At 41.7% G+C, this 15467-nt stretch overlaps 1 protein-coding gene across 1 annotated transcript in view; it reads right to left on the reverse strand.

Moving 5' to 3' along the window:
* Window positions 1-1560: 1560 nt before the first annotated feature.
* C1QTNF7 (C1q and TNF related 7) overlaps window positions 1561-15467 on the reverse strand; it is a 35811-nt gene continuing 21904 nt past the window's right edge. The window contains exons 2-4 of the mRNA XM_037384518.1: window positions 4457-4655; window positions 3294-3539; window positions 1561-2560 (exon numbers count right to left, since the gene is read on the reverse strand). Coding sequence (XP_037240415.1) covers window positions 1929-2560; window positions 3294-3531 — 870 coding nt within the window. The 5' untranslated portion in view covers window positions 3532-3539; window positions 4457-4655 and the 3' untranslated portion in view covers window positions 1561-1928. The remainder of the gene's footprint in view (window positions 2561-3293; window positions 3540-4456; window positions 4656-15467) is intronic.

Below are 15467 nucleotides of genomic sequence, written 5' to 3' on the forward strand. Positions count from 1 at the left end.
GCTGGGGTCTGGCTGGGGTGGGCAGGTCGTTGCTCGGGGGCTGGCTGGGCACCGGTCAGCGCATGGTGAGCAGTTGTGTTGTGCACCACGTGTTCCTTTCTTCCTTTCCCTCCCCTCTGGATGTTATTCTTTCCCTTCCCCTTTTCGTTATAACTGGTATTGTCATCGTTGTTAGTGGTCTTTCATTTTCATTCTGTTTCAATTATTAAATTGTTCTTATCTTAACCCTCGAGTTTTACGTTCCTTTCCAACTCTCCTCCCCATCCCTCTGGGTGAGGGGGGAGTGAGTGAGTGGCTGCGTGGGGCTTAATTACCAGCCGGGGTTAAACCATGACATCAACACAGACCACTTCAATGCATCTGAAAATGTCTGAATAACTGTTAGAAATAGCAGGTTTCTGTAAATCTGGGATGAATAAAATAATACTGAAAATTCTTGAAAAGTAAGAGCACCCCATTAAAGATTGCCAGTCTTGACTTAAAGCTGTTGAACGCTGGAGAACTCGTGATGTTCCTAGGTACTTTTACAATGATTGATTACTGGCAAAATGGGTTCCCCATTTGCAGTGGGAATCGATAGTTTCTCACTGGTGGATCTTCCTGTGCTCCTCCTATCTGATAGAAGGAAGTGCCAGCTACTACCAGAAATTTTATCTCCAGACGGGTACTTGCAAACTTCAATCAAATCACCTCTTAACTTCATTGACAAGAAAAATAAATTGACCTTGTTAGATCTTTTGTGTAAACCACATGGAGAGAATTACAACCATATCTTTTTTCCAATGTTTGAGTAAGTTTTTAAAACACTGACAGAAGTAGCAGCTTTGTAACTACTCTTTACTCCTACTTGTAATTCCATTTATCATACATCCAAAGGGCTGCAGCAGCAGCCTACTCTGATGACTCGTATTTAGCTGATTATCCATGAGGTCCTGTGTACCTTTTCCAAGTTCACTGATTTCCCGAACTCAGTTTTTCACCTTGTGTGTGAGACCTAAGTTTATTTCATTGCATTTGGCCATACTCTAATATACGTAAATCTGCTTTAATGATGTGACTCAGTTTGTTCCATATAATTTATTCTTAATACTGTAATGTTACTGTTCTATCAGGGGTTTTGGCATCCATATTTTTCTTCAGCAAAAAGGTTTTTTTCTTCCACATTTCTCTTAAAGATACTGAACAGCGTTGAAAGAACAGCAGATCCTCTTGGAATTACATGGAAAATACCCATATTGAATACTGATTGTCTGTCTCAGAGTTTTTACATCCCCTAGTTTTTAATGACTTTAAATGTTTAATACTTTGTTCTGGTTTTTTATGACTGTCATTGGGCAGTCCTCAGCTAGTACAAATCTTCATGTATTTATGAGGAGGATAGTTAATTATGAATATCATTTGTTGGTGTAAATATTAGATGGGACTGTCCTTGTGATCTGTTCAGCTGCACCCTGAAACAGGCATTCGTATTTTATTCCTCTCCTTTTTTAAAATCAATGTTTTCTCTGGTTCTATTGTATTTCCTGTCTTAAAATGACCAAAGATTATATTGCCATCAATTGTTCGATTTTACTTTAATGTCATATACAAAATAACCATTCTACATTGCAACTTAATATATTTTATATAAAATCCAATGTACAGTATCTTAGATTTGTTTAAATAGTATTATAAACATAACTTTCAGGAGGAGTCAGTCCTGGAGTGATGCAGTCTTTTGTTAATTACAGTTCCTTTTGATATCCCTGCTGTTTAGTAAAAAAATCCAGCGTAGATTCTAGAAAGATTCTTATGAACTCAGATTTTGTTCCTGTGAAAGCAAAAATAAACTCCTGATTATTTTTTTTCCCCACTTTGTGTCCCCCACACAGCTAGATAAGATCCTGTGCTGGGGTGTCCAGTTTGAATGTCCTTTGACATCATCTGCTTCAGAGCTCATCTTCATCTGATAAAGCATCAAGGTAATCTGTATCAACATATAAAAGAAATCCAGAAAACAAACTGTCTGCCCATGTTGGATCAGAAAAGAGACCATTTTGGTCAGTGTAGAAGATCTCAAGCCATACTTCATCTTCTGGCTGAAGGTAGATCACTGTGGATCCAGAAGCTACATCGTGGTTGCCTGTGTTTGCGTCAAATGTCTTTATCCGGTACTTTCCATTGTGAACCAGCCCAATCGCGAGATGCTTGTTTGCTAAGGTGATATCATAGGAAAAATAATAAATCCCTGGGATGGCACAAATAAACTTCCCTGTGGAAGGGTTGTAATGCTCCCCCTCATTGAAGAGAACTTTATTGAATACAATTGGTAATCTTTCTTCTGGGTAGCTCGTGGTGATGCCAACAGAAAAGGCAGATTTCAGCACTATCTTTCCACACTTACAGACCCCTGGTGCACCTGGCTCTCCTCGGTCTCCTTTATCTCCCTTAAGTCCAGGTGGTCCAGCTGGACCTACTTCGCCTTTGGCACCAGTCAATCCTCCAGGTCCTTTTTTACCAGACTGACCTTGGTCTCCTTTTTCTCCAGCTGGTCCTAATGGCCCAGTCTTTCCTCTTAAACCTTCAAAAACATTTTAAGTTAGTTAATCGTTGCACATATTATCTCAGTAAATGATTGTGTGACCTATTGTGTGTGCCTGAGCAAACAAGAAAAACAGGTCAGAATTCCAAAACACTCCAAAAATACTTCCAAAATCTTATAGTAAGTTTGTGAAAGGAATAGCAGGTTGGAACAGAGGACTGGGCTTCACAGCCTAGGCCTCCTTTGTTTCTATATTCCTACTTTTCTTCATTTGTTTTGATAACACGTTGAAGAATTTTATATGTAATCAGTCAATTGCTGACGGAACTAGGGGCACTGCGGATGGGAAGGACGGCAGCGTGGCTGCCTATATAATGATACTTGTGCACTAAATATCTCCTACTATTTGAGCACTTCTAGTGTGCGCCTAATACCTGCTAATCATTTAATCCTGGCTAATGGCACAAAAGAGACTTTTTATTTGACACCACACTAGCTTCATTTTCCCAGACTTTTTCTTAGCATCTATGTGCAGGTAGGCTACGCATTTACATTTATTTACACAGATTTCAGTATATGCATATTAGACATATCTAAAATATATCTGCATATTTTTTTTCTCTCACTATATATACATGCATCACACAAACCCACACAGGCACATACACACATTCATCATATATATGTGTGTATACATACATATGTATAACAGTGATGAAAAAAGGTTTTACTTTGTTGTACTACTGTGTTAGATTACACAAATGTTCAGTACCTGCACTCCCTTTTTCACCTTTTTCTCCCTTCCTGCCATCTCTACCATCTCTTCCTGGAAGACCAATGCGTCCGTGTGGCCCCGGGGATCCACTGGCTCCAGGGGGACCCACAGGGCCTGGCAAACCAGGGATGCTACAGATGTATCTGGTGTAGTAATTTTCTCCTTTGAACTGGCTTTGAACAGGTTGTTCGCTTGTGTAGATGGCAAAACTTGTAATGTAAAGCAACACAAACATCCTTGGATCTGAAAAAAATGCATACAAATAAGATTATTTATACATATTATGGCATTCAAGTCACATGCAGATGGCTGTGACTATGCTAATAAGTGTGATGCTGCAGTGCATTATGCACAGGCACATATTCAGAGATTAACCTGGGATTTCTGCATTACCAGAATCCACGTAAGAAGCAAGGAGGAATATCTGTGCAATTGGACCTTTTTCTCATCACCATATGTGTTACTGTATGTCTTTCAAGTAGCCTGTAGACGGACATAGTATAACTAGCAAATACCAGCTTTTTTGGATCAAACTTTGACATGTTAAAAAGGGAATCTGGACTTTTCAATGCAAAGTCCTTTGCTTGCATAGTTTATTTTGTCATTGGGACCTGTATAAGCTTTATGGAGAACAGCCTTCTTGCTGAAGGGAGTTTTATCTGCCGGGAGGATGTGCCCGTAGGAGCAGTCTCTCCTAGTAAGAACAAAGCTTACACCTTGATTTCATTTTGAAATTTGCCCTTATGATTGCAAATGAATCTCCAAGCTGAATAACTGCAGCAGAAACTTGCTGACCCTGCAGAAAGGATACTAGAAAGACTGTAGCTACAGCTTCAGTGCCTGGTTGGAAACCCTGCTGACCACAACACAAATAATTACTTCACCTTTAATGGGTCGAATCAGGCAGCTGCCCTGAGGGGAATGGAGGGAGTGTGAATGGGCTGCTAGTGGGATGGGGTTTTTTAAGCCTGGCTTGGACTGTCATATGAAATGAACTGCGTTGCAATATCTTGCAAGAAAATTGTTTAAAGTTTGATACATAGTATTTGGGTGTTTTCATAAACATATGAATGTAAATTGGGTTTTTCTGTTCCACCATATACTGGGAGACTAAAGAAAAAACACTGTGCAAACAGTAACATGCTGAGGATTTGCAGTACCTTATGTACAAAGGTGTCTTAAATTAGTGTTGCATTAGCAAAGGGTCAGTCATGGGTCATGTGAGATTTTGCAATTCAAGCTGTTTTTTCTAGTTCCCTTGCTGGTTTCTCAGAAGACTTGTGTGGGGTTTTCTGTTAGGGTTGTCCATTCCTGCAGAGATAATTTATAGCATTCAAGGAAATCAGAGTGCACCGGTTTCTGTGGAGAAAAAAAGAAGAAATGGAATGGGGCATTCAGAAAAATGTGTGAAATACCATCTATCTTTTTTACTGTGAAACTCAGTTTCATTCTCAAACTCAGTTAAGAAATTGCAAAGTGAATCAATCTAGAAATCATTGCTCCCTTTCCCTTCTCTGTGATACTGATTGGCATTGACTGATTGATTTAAAACCCCAAACTGTTACATTTATTTGCAGCTCATGATATTTCATCTGGTATATGGCATGGTCAAGTCTATTCAGCAAGGAAAACATCCAGCATATACACATACACAGTCTTTATGAAGAATCTTTACTGTTTTACAGAATAGAAAATTAGAAACATAGAATAGAAAATTAGAAACTCTCTTGGTATCAATGGCAATGCAGAAAAAAGCATGAAAATATTGTAGTCGGAGAGAAATAAGTAATGCTCCAAAATTATCTTCAGTGATGTATATTCTGCTTTTCATCTTCAGCATCTTGTATCAAATTGGCAGAAGCCAAACTATTAATTTTGCTGTCATTTGATAAAGCCTTACAGTAGAGTCAGGCACAACAGCCTGCAAGAGTGGATTAACATATGAATGCTTGACATTACAGCAGAGCAGCAAATGATAACTCCACAGCAGTAGTTAGCTACAAGCACAAATTTCACAGCAACATTTGCTCTGATGCACTACTGAGTATACCCAAATAAAGCTCATGGATTTTCATAGGGCTTAAATCAGGGACAACAAAGCTTTCTGCAGAGAACAACTTTAAGCACTTTGCCAGGAGGGAGCAGCTCAGAGGAAGTTCATGCCTAAGACTGCGTATGTGTTTTGCACAGAGCTGATGGATAAGAAGCAGACCTGACCTAAGGATCAAGGGCTGGAACAAAACTGCCTGTTGCCAGAAGAAGGTCTAAATCAGTAAGCTAGATGTTCCCACAGTGTTGCACACAAGCCAAGCAAAACCAATGTCAACAACCTCTGGTTTTGCCTATGTCCAGGATCTTTTATAAATCAGAGTAAGAGCCTTAACACAAATGGTCCTATCACTGGCTGGCCAGTAACCTATTGATGTGTGGTGTCTCCAGCTCCCAGACCTCCCCTGCTGTTCTTCTCATGTGCCTACAGAAAATTAATTAATCTGAAACATGTGTTTCTGCTAAGGCCATAGGAAAAAGACATTTGGGAAATGGGAGCAGAACAGGGTTGTTGAGTAAGGATGTGCCTTAGATGGCTGGAGCATTGTGGTTGGAGAAACAATTTGGGAAGTACAAGGCATGGGGGAGAATTCATGGAGCTTTCAGCTATGGGTTGGGGGTCCTAAGGAGTGATGTGGCTGTGAAACAGAGTGGTGGGACTGCAGGAAGGGGAACAGAGCTGGGATTGGGAGGTAATGGTGATAATGTTCAGGTGATGTTTACAGTCCTGAATTTAGGCTTTGGGGGGAATACAGAAGGCTGCTTCCAACAGTGGTACCCAACAAATGACATTTGGGAAACCATGCATTAGGCCACAGAATCAGGACTTCTCTTGCCCTTTGCCTTTAGACACTTGGATTTCTTCCTGCACCATGGTCCAGTTTTAAAAGGAGAGGTGGAAGGTGTCTCTGTTATTGCAGCAGTCTCTTGGAATGTGTGAATCTCCTCAGATCAAGGAAGGATGTACAGTGTTGAACCCATGCCCCTGTTTCCTGGTGAGTGCTCTAAAAGGTAAATTACAATGTTAAAGGTGAAGGATAACATATGGCCATGCTTTTGAAATTGCAGGCTGAATTAGGAGGCCAAAATCAGAGATTTCTGTTCACCTGGGCTTATGAAGTTAGAGAGTGGAATAGACCTCCCATATCCTTTCTCAGGAGTCATCTGTGTTGCAGTGAAATATTTGATCATAGAGAGTTAATTGGTAGGCAGAAAGTGATTCAGAATTTACACTTTGGTCCTGGCTTCTGGTTGTCCTTTTCAAATATACAAATTTTTGTCCATAAACTGGGGTAGGAAACAATGTCATTTATGTATACCAAATAATTTTTCTTCAGGGAAAGGCAACATTTGAGGAGTTAATTCTTTTTTCCAAATATTGAAATCCAGAACAAGCACTTGGTATTCTTGTTCACAATAACAATCATCTTCATCAAAACCATCACCAGAAATAATAATGAGAATGGTAAGAACACAGGATTAGTATAATGTTATTCCAAGTTTAGAAAATGCATTTAAATAGGTCCCAAATCCACTAGGTAGAGCAAGAGCACACACCAAGGCATTCACTAGAAGATGATGGACATGCTGATCAGTTCTAATGTGAAGTGATTTCTGGAACAGCTTTTTTAAGTGAGGGTGGCAGATTCATTTGTTCCATCATCATTCAAATTGCCCAAGCAGCATAATCACTGCCCTTATGCATAAACCCAAAAGATCATCTGATTCATTTGGTATTGCAGAAACATTACAAAACCTATTATGGACCTAATACCTTGTCACAGTCTGTTAAGGTGACAGATCTTAAGAATCAAAAGAAGCATCAAAAGAAGCATGGCCAGGTTGAAGGAGGGGATTCTGCCCCTCTACTCAGCTCTGGTGAGACCCACCTGTAGTACTGTGTCCAGCTCTGGAGCCCTCAGCACAAGAAACACATGGATCTGTTGGAGCAGATCCAGAGGGCCACAAAAATGATCAGAGGCATGGAACATCTCTCCTATGATAAAAAGCTGAGAGAGTTAGGGTTGTTCAGCCTGAAGAAGAGAAAGTTCTGGGAAGACCTTTTTGCAGCCTTTCAATACTTAAAGGGGGCTTTAAAAGGATGGGGACAGACTTTTCAGTAGAGGCTGTTGTGATAGGGCAAGGGGTAACGGTTTTAAACTAAAAGAGGGTAGATTCAGACAAGATATATGGAAGCATTTTATTACATTGAGGGTAGTAAAACACTGGAACAGGCTGCCCAGAGAGGTTGTAGATGCCCCATCCCGAGAAACATTCAGGGCCAGGCTGGATGGGGCTCTGAGCAACCTGATCTAGCTGAAGATGTCCCTGCACATTGCAGGAGAGTTGGACTAGGTGTCCTTTAAAGGTCCCTTCCAACCAAAACTATTCTATGATTCTATGATCTACCTTGAGAAGATAGTCTGTATGTTACATTCCCATCAAAGCTAGGTGCTGGGCAGAGGATATTTAACTCAAGCCTTTAGGAAATCTCACCTTATAACTAATTATTATGTCATTAACATTATTTTAAGCTTAGGAATTAAGGGATTGTAGCAAATTCCCAGTTTTGAGACTTCCTGGTATATGATCTAATTTTCTTCTCTAGTTCAGCTATGCAGGTCTTAATTCTAAAAATTTACTTATTGGCATTGTTTTGAAACAACACTAGAAGATTTCCCATGAACCTGTTAGAAATAAAACCTTGGTCAGAAGCCAGTAATTATTATTCACAAGTTATCCTGGCTGTGTTCTGACTTTTGTCTTTCCTTGCTAGCTTTGAATTCGCTTCCAATACATAGGCACAACTATTTGAGGAGAAGATGTGTTTTAAGTTCCTTGTGCAAAAAGATGTAGATGAGACAGAGCAATGCTCCTGGGCCTTTTCTGTCTGCAGCACTGGCAATGGCTTAGTGGTGCAGAACAAGACAGTCTATATGTCCTCTGGCTGTCCAATAGCATAGGTCCATACTTATTCACATTGCTTCCTTGCATCCCCACTGTGAGATGTACAGACCTTCCCCAAGTTGTGGTAGGAGAAACAAGGTGGAGAAGGAGGTAATAAGTCAGGATGAAAAGCAGAGAGAGACACCCTCAACAACTAGACTGAAATCTCGCTAGCTATGCCTGTCTTTTCCCTCTCAAAACATGATCCACAAAAATCAGTTGTGTCCACTTGCCTGAAGGGTCCAAACCTGCCATTCAATTTGCCACCAGCACTGACCTTTCTACAAAGCCTCAGAAACAGTGGCTTGCAGTTTAGCATGCCACACTCTGCAGTTTCTTTGGACTGTATGATTTTTATGCTATTTAAAATATGAGACTTAATTATGGATTTTCCCCCAGGTATTTTACATTGGTCATTCATCAGTTGGGCACAGGTTTATGCATCCCCCAGCTCGTTTTGTGTTATGGAGACTATGCTGGACTTCTAGAGCTCCACCTGTAAGACCATTCCTTACTCTAAGGAATCAAGACCACCACTGGCCACCACCACACTCCTTCAGTTAGCTGCACAATCCAGCAATCTTCACATGGCTTTACATTGTCTTTACTTCCCTTGTGTAAGAAGGGGAGAGTGACCTGACACTTTCTGAGCAGTCTGAACTTTTGATTCTCAGTCCCAGAATGGCTGATGGCACCTAAAAGGATCAGTCTTCAGTGGGAAGGAACATTAGCTAAATATTTCTGAGAAAACAATTCTTAAATGCCTTATTAGCAATGCTGGCATTTAACAGCCTCACTTGCTTAAGTTTGTACTCAGTCATGTTTGAACAGTCTCCTTCAAAACTGTATTGAATGCAGTCAGATTCTTCAACCATGTCTCAAGCCTTCATGAAAAATAGAGCACTGATAATCAAGAGCAGAAGTTCAATGGGTTTGATTTTCAAAATGTCAAAGGAGTGGGAGTAATTTTATTTCTCAGTGTCTGACTTGAAACATAGTGTCTCTGATTCCAGCCAGTCACATTACTTGGAAGGGCTCTTTTACTAAAAATGCCCTAGAAGCTGGTCAAGGCGTGTATCAGTGAGATAGTCTGGCTCAGCTGGGGGGTAATTTTAACATGAGGGCTGGCAGGTGAAGCTATTTCACTGCCAGCTGTACCAGAACACACAAATAAATGAAACCTGACAGAATTTGTCTTGACAGAGAGCCGAGAAGCTGGGCCACTTGTTTGCAGTTGGCAATTAACATGGAGACAATGTTATGTTTGCTTGCAGCATAGTGAAAAATGGCCAGGATTTAACAGTAGAATACTCAGGATACAAATATCCCTACACCTTGGATGCAGACTTCTTTAAAAGGTTTTCTCTGTTTTCTTAAAATAAAATAAATATATATAAAAAAAGAGAGCGAGACAGGAGCCATAAATCACAAGTTGTCTTCAGGGATGACCTGCAATTTGTAGGGTTAGTTATGAATCTGAACCAGAGTCAAGCATGTGGAAGTATGTAGACATCTAAAGATGAGGACAGATCCTAGAGCAGTGTGCCCATCTCCCACCTTCCAGTTCAGGCAGGCTTCCTCTTCTTGATTCCTCCCCAGCCCTTGCCAGGAGAATTTCCATCTCTATCTTAGATCATTCTGCTTTACCAGCTTTACAATGATAGAAAAGAATTGGAGAATAGACGAGGAAAACCATTTCAGATGGCATGGAAAGAGGAAAAATGTGCGCAAAAAGAAAATGCCAGACTGCAAGGCACAGGAGGACAAACAAGAACAAAACTCATGGATAAGTGCCACAAGTCATACGGAACAGACTTCCACTGCTTGTGCCTTGTGCTCACGTGTTCACACCTGGGCTTTGAGAGCAAAAGTCTGTAAAGAGCTCCCATCATGAGAGTGATCACTTTGTGGGGAGGTGAATGATGGGGACCAGCCAAAGAGAGCTCAGGGGACACACAGCAACAAGAGCTTTGGGAACTTCACTGGATTTGTGGCTGAATATGTTCTAGTCCCTGGGCATGGCTTAATTCTCATCTCCTCAAGGTAAATGTCGTTCATAAAATCACAGACACTTCTGAAGATGGACTCTCCTTCATGTAGTTGCTCCCTTGGTGACAGCATATTGTACTAAAAACAGTGTTCACCATTTAAAAAGGCAATTGTGTACACAAGAAAGCTTCCAGACCCTGAAAGGGACATTCCTCCCCCAGCACATTGTTTTCTTCTGGAAGTTCATCAAATGATATCACCCAGGCACATTGCCTTTCTGGGAACCCCACGGAAAAGTAGGCATCCAGCCAGGGACTACATTCTACATCAAACTAAGCAAAGACCAAAGGAGCAATTTAAATGCTTGGGCAGGACTAAGCTGGTTGATTTCCCCTGAAGCAAGTTGGAGAAGGCTGCCATAAACTCCTTTGTCAGAGGAGCTGTGGAGGCTGTGACCCGGGGCAGGGAGCAGCCATGTTCAGCTGCATGCCAGACTTGTCCCTGTTCTGCTCTGCGTGGAGGAGGACATCTGTCTGGGGCTTGACACAAGTACATTTTTCAAACTGCAAACAGTCATAGTTAAGTTAGCAATATTTTTAAGTGTAAAAAGGATCCCTCTGCACTGCTGCTGCAACACAGCAAGCCATTAACTTTTCCAAGATAACTGGAAATTTTGCATACATGGGCAAATCACTAGCTAGAAATGGCTTGCGCTGTGGTTCCTTCAATCCAGATGATACTGTAAACAGTCTTCAACATACTGGGAAGTGCAAAGGTAGGATAAAATATTAATTTTCTAAATGCAATATTTGGATAAGTATGCATGTCTGACAAGACTGTGGAGGACTAATTAGTTGTTATTTATATGACACTTAGAAGATGGAAGGCATTGTTAAAGCCCTATAGTATGAATTTAATTGTTTTAAACCTCTCTGAACTTTATTACTGAGAGTTTATATGTTGCAGCATAAAAGCAGGAATTTCTGAAGTGCTCCAAGCTGCGCTCCCAGGAACAGCAGACCTGCACAACAGAGCTCAGATAATACCAGTCCTGAAAAATACTCAGTACAGCTCCCTCAAAAGGTAACTGCACAATTGTGCATTTGAAAGCAGACTTAGAAAAGCAGCATTCTGGAATTAAATATTCCTGGGTAACAAATAATTTCATGATGCTAAGACCTTTGGGCTGAATTTACAAAACTTCCTGTAAATTCCAAGTTTTACATAGGACTTTCACACATATGAAATGCATCATGGGGGGAACTGGGTGCCTAAGTCTATGAATGACCATAAATGATGATTGAACCATAAAACCTCTGATATACCAACTGGAGCATGAGAAGGCTGTCTTAGCCTAGAGCAGGGGTCCTCAAACGACGGCCTACGGGCCGGACACGGCCCCCCAGGGTCCTCAGTCCGGCCCCCGGTATTTACAGAGACCCCCGCCCCACCCCCACCCCCCCCCCCCCGGGGGTTGGGGGGGAACCAAGCAGCCGCAGATGGCTGCCTGCCACTTCATCCGTGTGCTGGGCCCCTGGTTAAAACGTTTGAGGACCCCTGGACCAGAGTTTCTGAAGAAGATCTCTCTTCAGAAACTGTGCTTTGCAACACAGATACTCAGGACAGCAACATGAGACTGAAACCATGCATACCTGATGTGGCTCAATACCCAAGCAACCTGGTACAAACATACAGGTCACTGTACTATCTACTGCCCGGAGTTAGCTGAAAGGTCTCCATCTTCTGGACCCTCGGTGCACTGTTGGCATGTTCAGGAGCACCAAAGAGAGCACCTCAACATGAAACTAAAGAGTCAAACTTAAGGGAGAGGTTGTGGCTGTGAAGCTGAATCTCACAGAGGCGTTAGTCTTAGCAGGCCGTGCCTCATTGGCACAAACAATAAATGCATTTAAAAGCCTAAGCCATACTGGGGCTCAAACTGCTGTGGGGCTGAAACTTCTGAAAGCCTAAGGCATTTTGAAAGCTTAGGAAGCCTCACGTGCTTTTCAAAATGCCACCCACATTAATGTACGTCCCCAGCCTCTGGGACTGCCAGGCTTTCATGTCCACCCTGGTGGTCTCCTCCATGCTGGGGTTCTAACTTGGCAGTACAGGAGATAAAAATGTGGTCTGAAAATCAGCATGCTTTCCTGGCTGTGGCTGTTCTGAGAAAAATCCCGTTTAGTGAAGTGAGTCTACCTCAAAGCTATTACTTCAACAGTATTACTTCTATATTTATACTGGAATAGAAAAAGAAGAATTTGGCCCGGTTTAGTCACATGTGTGATTGTTATGGTTAATGTCAGATTCAGGAGATCAGAGCCAAGAAGATATAAAAATAGAAAGAAATTTATGTAATGTCTGCTTTTGGGTAATAGCACTTCTTTAAAGTATGCTTCTTCCTGATTAAATCAAACCTTTAAATAACAACTTGATTTTCAGAGAGGTTAACCTCTTTGTGACACAGAAGGACATGCACATTAGTAAGACATCTCTAAACAGTTTGGAGAATTCAATTCCATTTGAATTCTGAAACAAAGACTTGGGTTTCGATAGAAGAGCAGAAGGCACAAGGCATCCTGCCTCTGATCAGGCTTCACAGGAACACCAGCTCCACTCAAGCCCACCCTTTGATAGCCCCGTTGATACCCAGCAAGCACTCACACAGGACCTGCATTTCTTGTTGATGGGCCTGAAGTTCTACAACTTCACATCTTGTGTCGGCCAAAGGCTGGCTGCTCCCGGGGGCTGGGGGCGATGGAGCTCCCCACAGGGTAGCAGGGCAGGGTCTAACCAGCCAGAGCCCATCCCATCATCCCATCACCCCAGCAGTGACCAGGGCAGCCTGGAGGCAGCTGGGGCATCCCCAGCACCTGAGGCCAGGCCAGGACTTCAGCCTGCAGGTGGGGGTGCAGCTGGGCTGAAATGGGGTCCTGGACCATGGGCGGGGTGGTGGGACACCCCAGAAAAGGCTGGCAGGGACAGTCAGGGGTGTCAGTGCCCTCAGGGCTCTGACAGTCTGTACTTATTAAAAGAGGAAAGAAGCATTGTGATCCCACTCTGGTAGCATGAGTCAACTCTACACATATGGAAATAACAGTTTTCAGCACAAGGTATTAAAAAGTCTGTTTAATTCCATATGGATCCTTACCCCTCTCCCCACTGTAGCATTCACTGAGCCACATAGCCAACTCGGTCCTTCAGGATTTGCTCTTGCTTTCATCAGTTCTATGGCGGACTGTTTGGATTAGTAGTCTCAGTCTGGGTTGTCTGGGTTTTTGGATACAGAAACTGGTATGTATTGTGAAGATGTAAGTGTCAAGCTTGCTTATTTGAAGAAATGTTTGGATTGTTCTTACAATGCATTGAAAAATCTAAATTCTGTTATCAGACCTTTTTCTTATTTGAGTAACACTAATCTGTTTTCCTCTACATTTCCAACCTGAACATTTCAGGCAGGCAGCTTTAAATCCCCAAGAAAAAAGCTTATGAAGAAAAAAAATATTGTTTTCTAATTTGTAAAAACCTTGAAAGTGAAAAACTCATGCTGTTGTATAGAGCTCTGGAGAGCCTATCAGTCTATTTTGCTAACTGCTATAGCTGACTATTTATACTAATTGTAATATATCCTAACAAGTCTTTAAAAAGAGTTTAACGAGCATAATTTATTGAGGAGAGGAGAGCTTTGTCTTCCTTTGACTCAGATTTGCCTGACACAAATTCACTTACAAGAATGACAGTTTTTCCTGTGATATGATAACTTCAATTTGATACACATAATCATTTGTCAGCATGATGCTGTACACACTGAAATCAAATGCAAGCCTCTCTCTCTTATTAGTGGTGTATGATCAGATTCATGGAGAGGAAGAAAGAAAGCAGAGCTCAGAGTTTTCTTTCAGGAGATCTGATTTCTGTTCCTCAGTCAAATGTCTATTCCATGGCAATTATTTATTCTTACATGCTTCTATTTCTTCATCAGCAAAAAGCAATATCAATAATATCAGGAATAATACTGTTCTGCTGATGTAAAAGCAGGTTATTTCAAAAGTGCTTTTTAGATTCTGCTTTTCTTAAGTAATTGTGAACTGCCATTTCATATTTCAAATCAGTTCTCTCATAGGAGATTAAAATGGATGAAGTTAGCATAATTCCTGAAGTTTTTTCAGTACCGTGCACATGAGGTCTAGTGTGATAACTGGTCATTTACGAGTTTGTAACACAGCATCAGCTATACTTCTGCTTATTAAGAACAAAATTTGGGCTTTATGGGCATAGCTCTATTGAAACCATGTGCCTTATGTTTATATCTGGCATTGAACGTGTTTTCTCACTTTATTTCTTGCAACAAAAATTTTACAGTTTTTTTAAGTCCATCCTATCTGGGAAGTACTTTTTCTTTGGGTTTCTCCAGGGAACAGCACGAAGAAGCTGCAGCTGTCAGTCAGCTTGCCACTCTTCGGCAGGAAAGCCTGACCTTTGGCTGGTAAGGAGTGAGCTTTACCTTGACTTTGTTCTGCATGCGTGTGATACTTCAGGGTGATCTCAGCAGGATCTCCACAGGACTCCTGGATGGTCTGAAGATCAGAGTGTTTAGCAACCGATTTAATTTCACTTTCACTTGAATTTGCCCTGATCACAGCCTGCCAACAAGTCCCACCTAACCTTGAATCATGGGGTGTTAGAGTCACCCTCGGAGGTCCCCAGTCCAGCTGGTCTTCCCCACACTGATGAAGATGCCACTGTGTAGCAAATAGCATAGATGGAGACATCTTACCCAAATGCAGCATGCTGAGGTTAGCCCACATAACCAGTACATTGGGTGGACCCTAAGCTGTGTGGTGCACTGTGGCCTGGTGGTACCAGCTGGATTGCCCAGACACAGCACTAGAGGGGTTCCTTTGGGGAAGGAGTAAACGGGACACACAGGTAGCACAGAGTTATCCACAGATGACACAGACTTGGGTGCATCTGCAGTGCAAACACAGCCCGAGTTAGTGGTATGTGGTGGGTTATGCCAAAGTATACACATTTCTTAAAAGTCAAAGGGATCATAGATAACCCTCTTCGCAATTCCATAATCAGTGAACATGACTTTGCCTTATTATAGCATCTGGAGTTTTGCTCAGGTTTCTCATTCAAGTATCTACTGATGTAATTTACAATGATGACAATAAACTCAGTGTT

Source organism: Falco rusticolus, chromosome 1 (genome assembly GCF_015220075.1).
Source record: "Falco rusticolus isolate bFalRus1 chromosome 1, bFalRus1.pri, whole genome shotgun sequence".
NCBI lineage: Eukaryota > Metazoa > Chordata > Aves > Falconiformes > Falconidae > Falco > Falco rusticolus.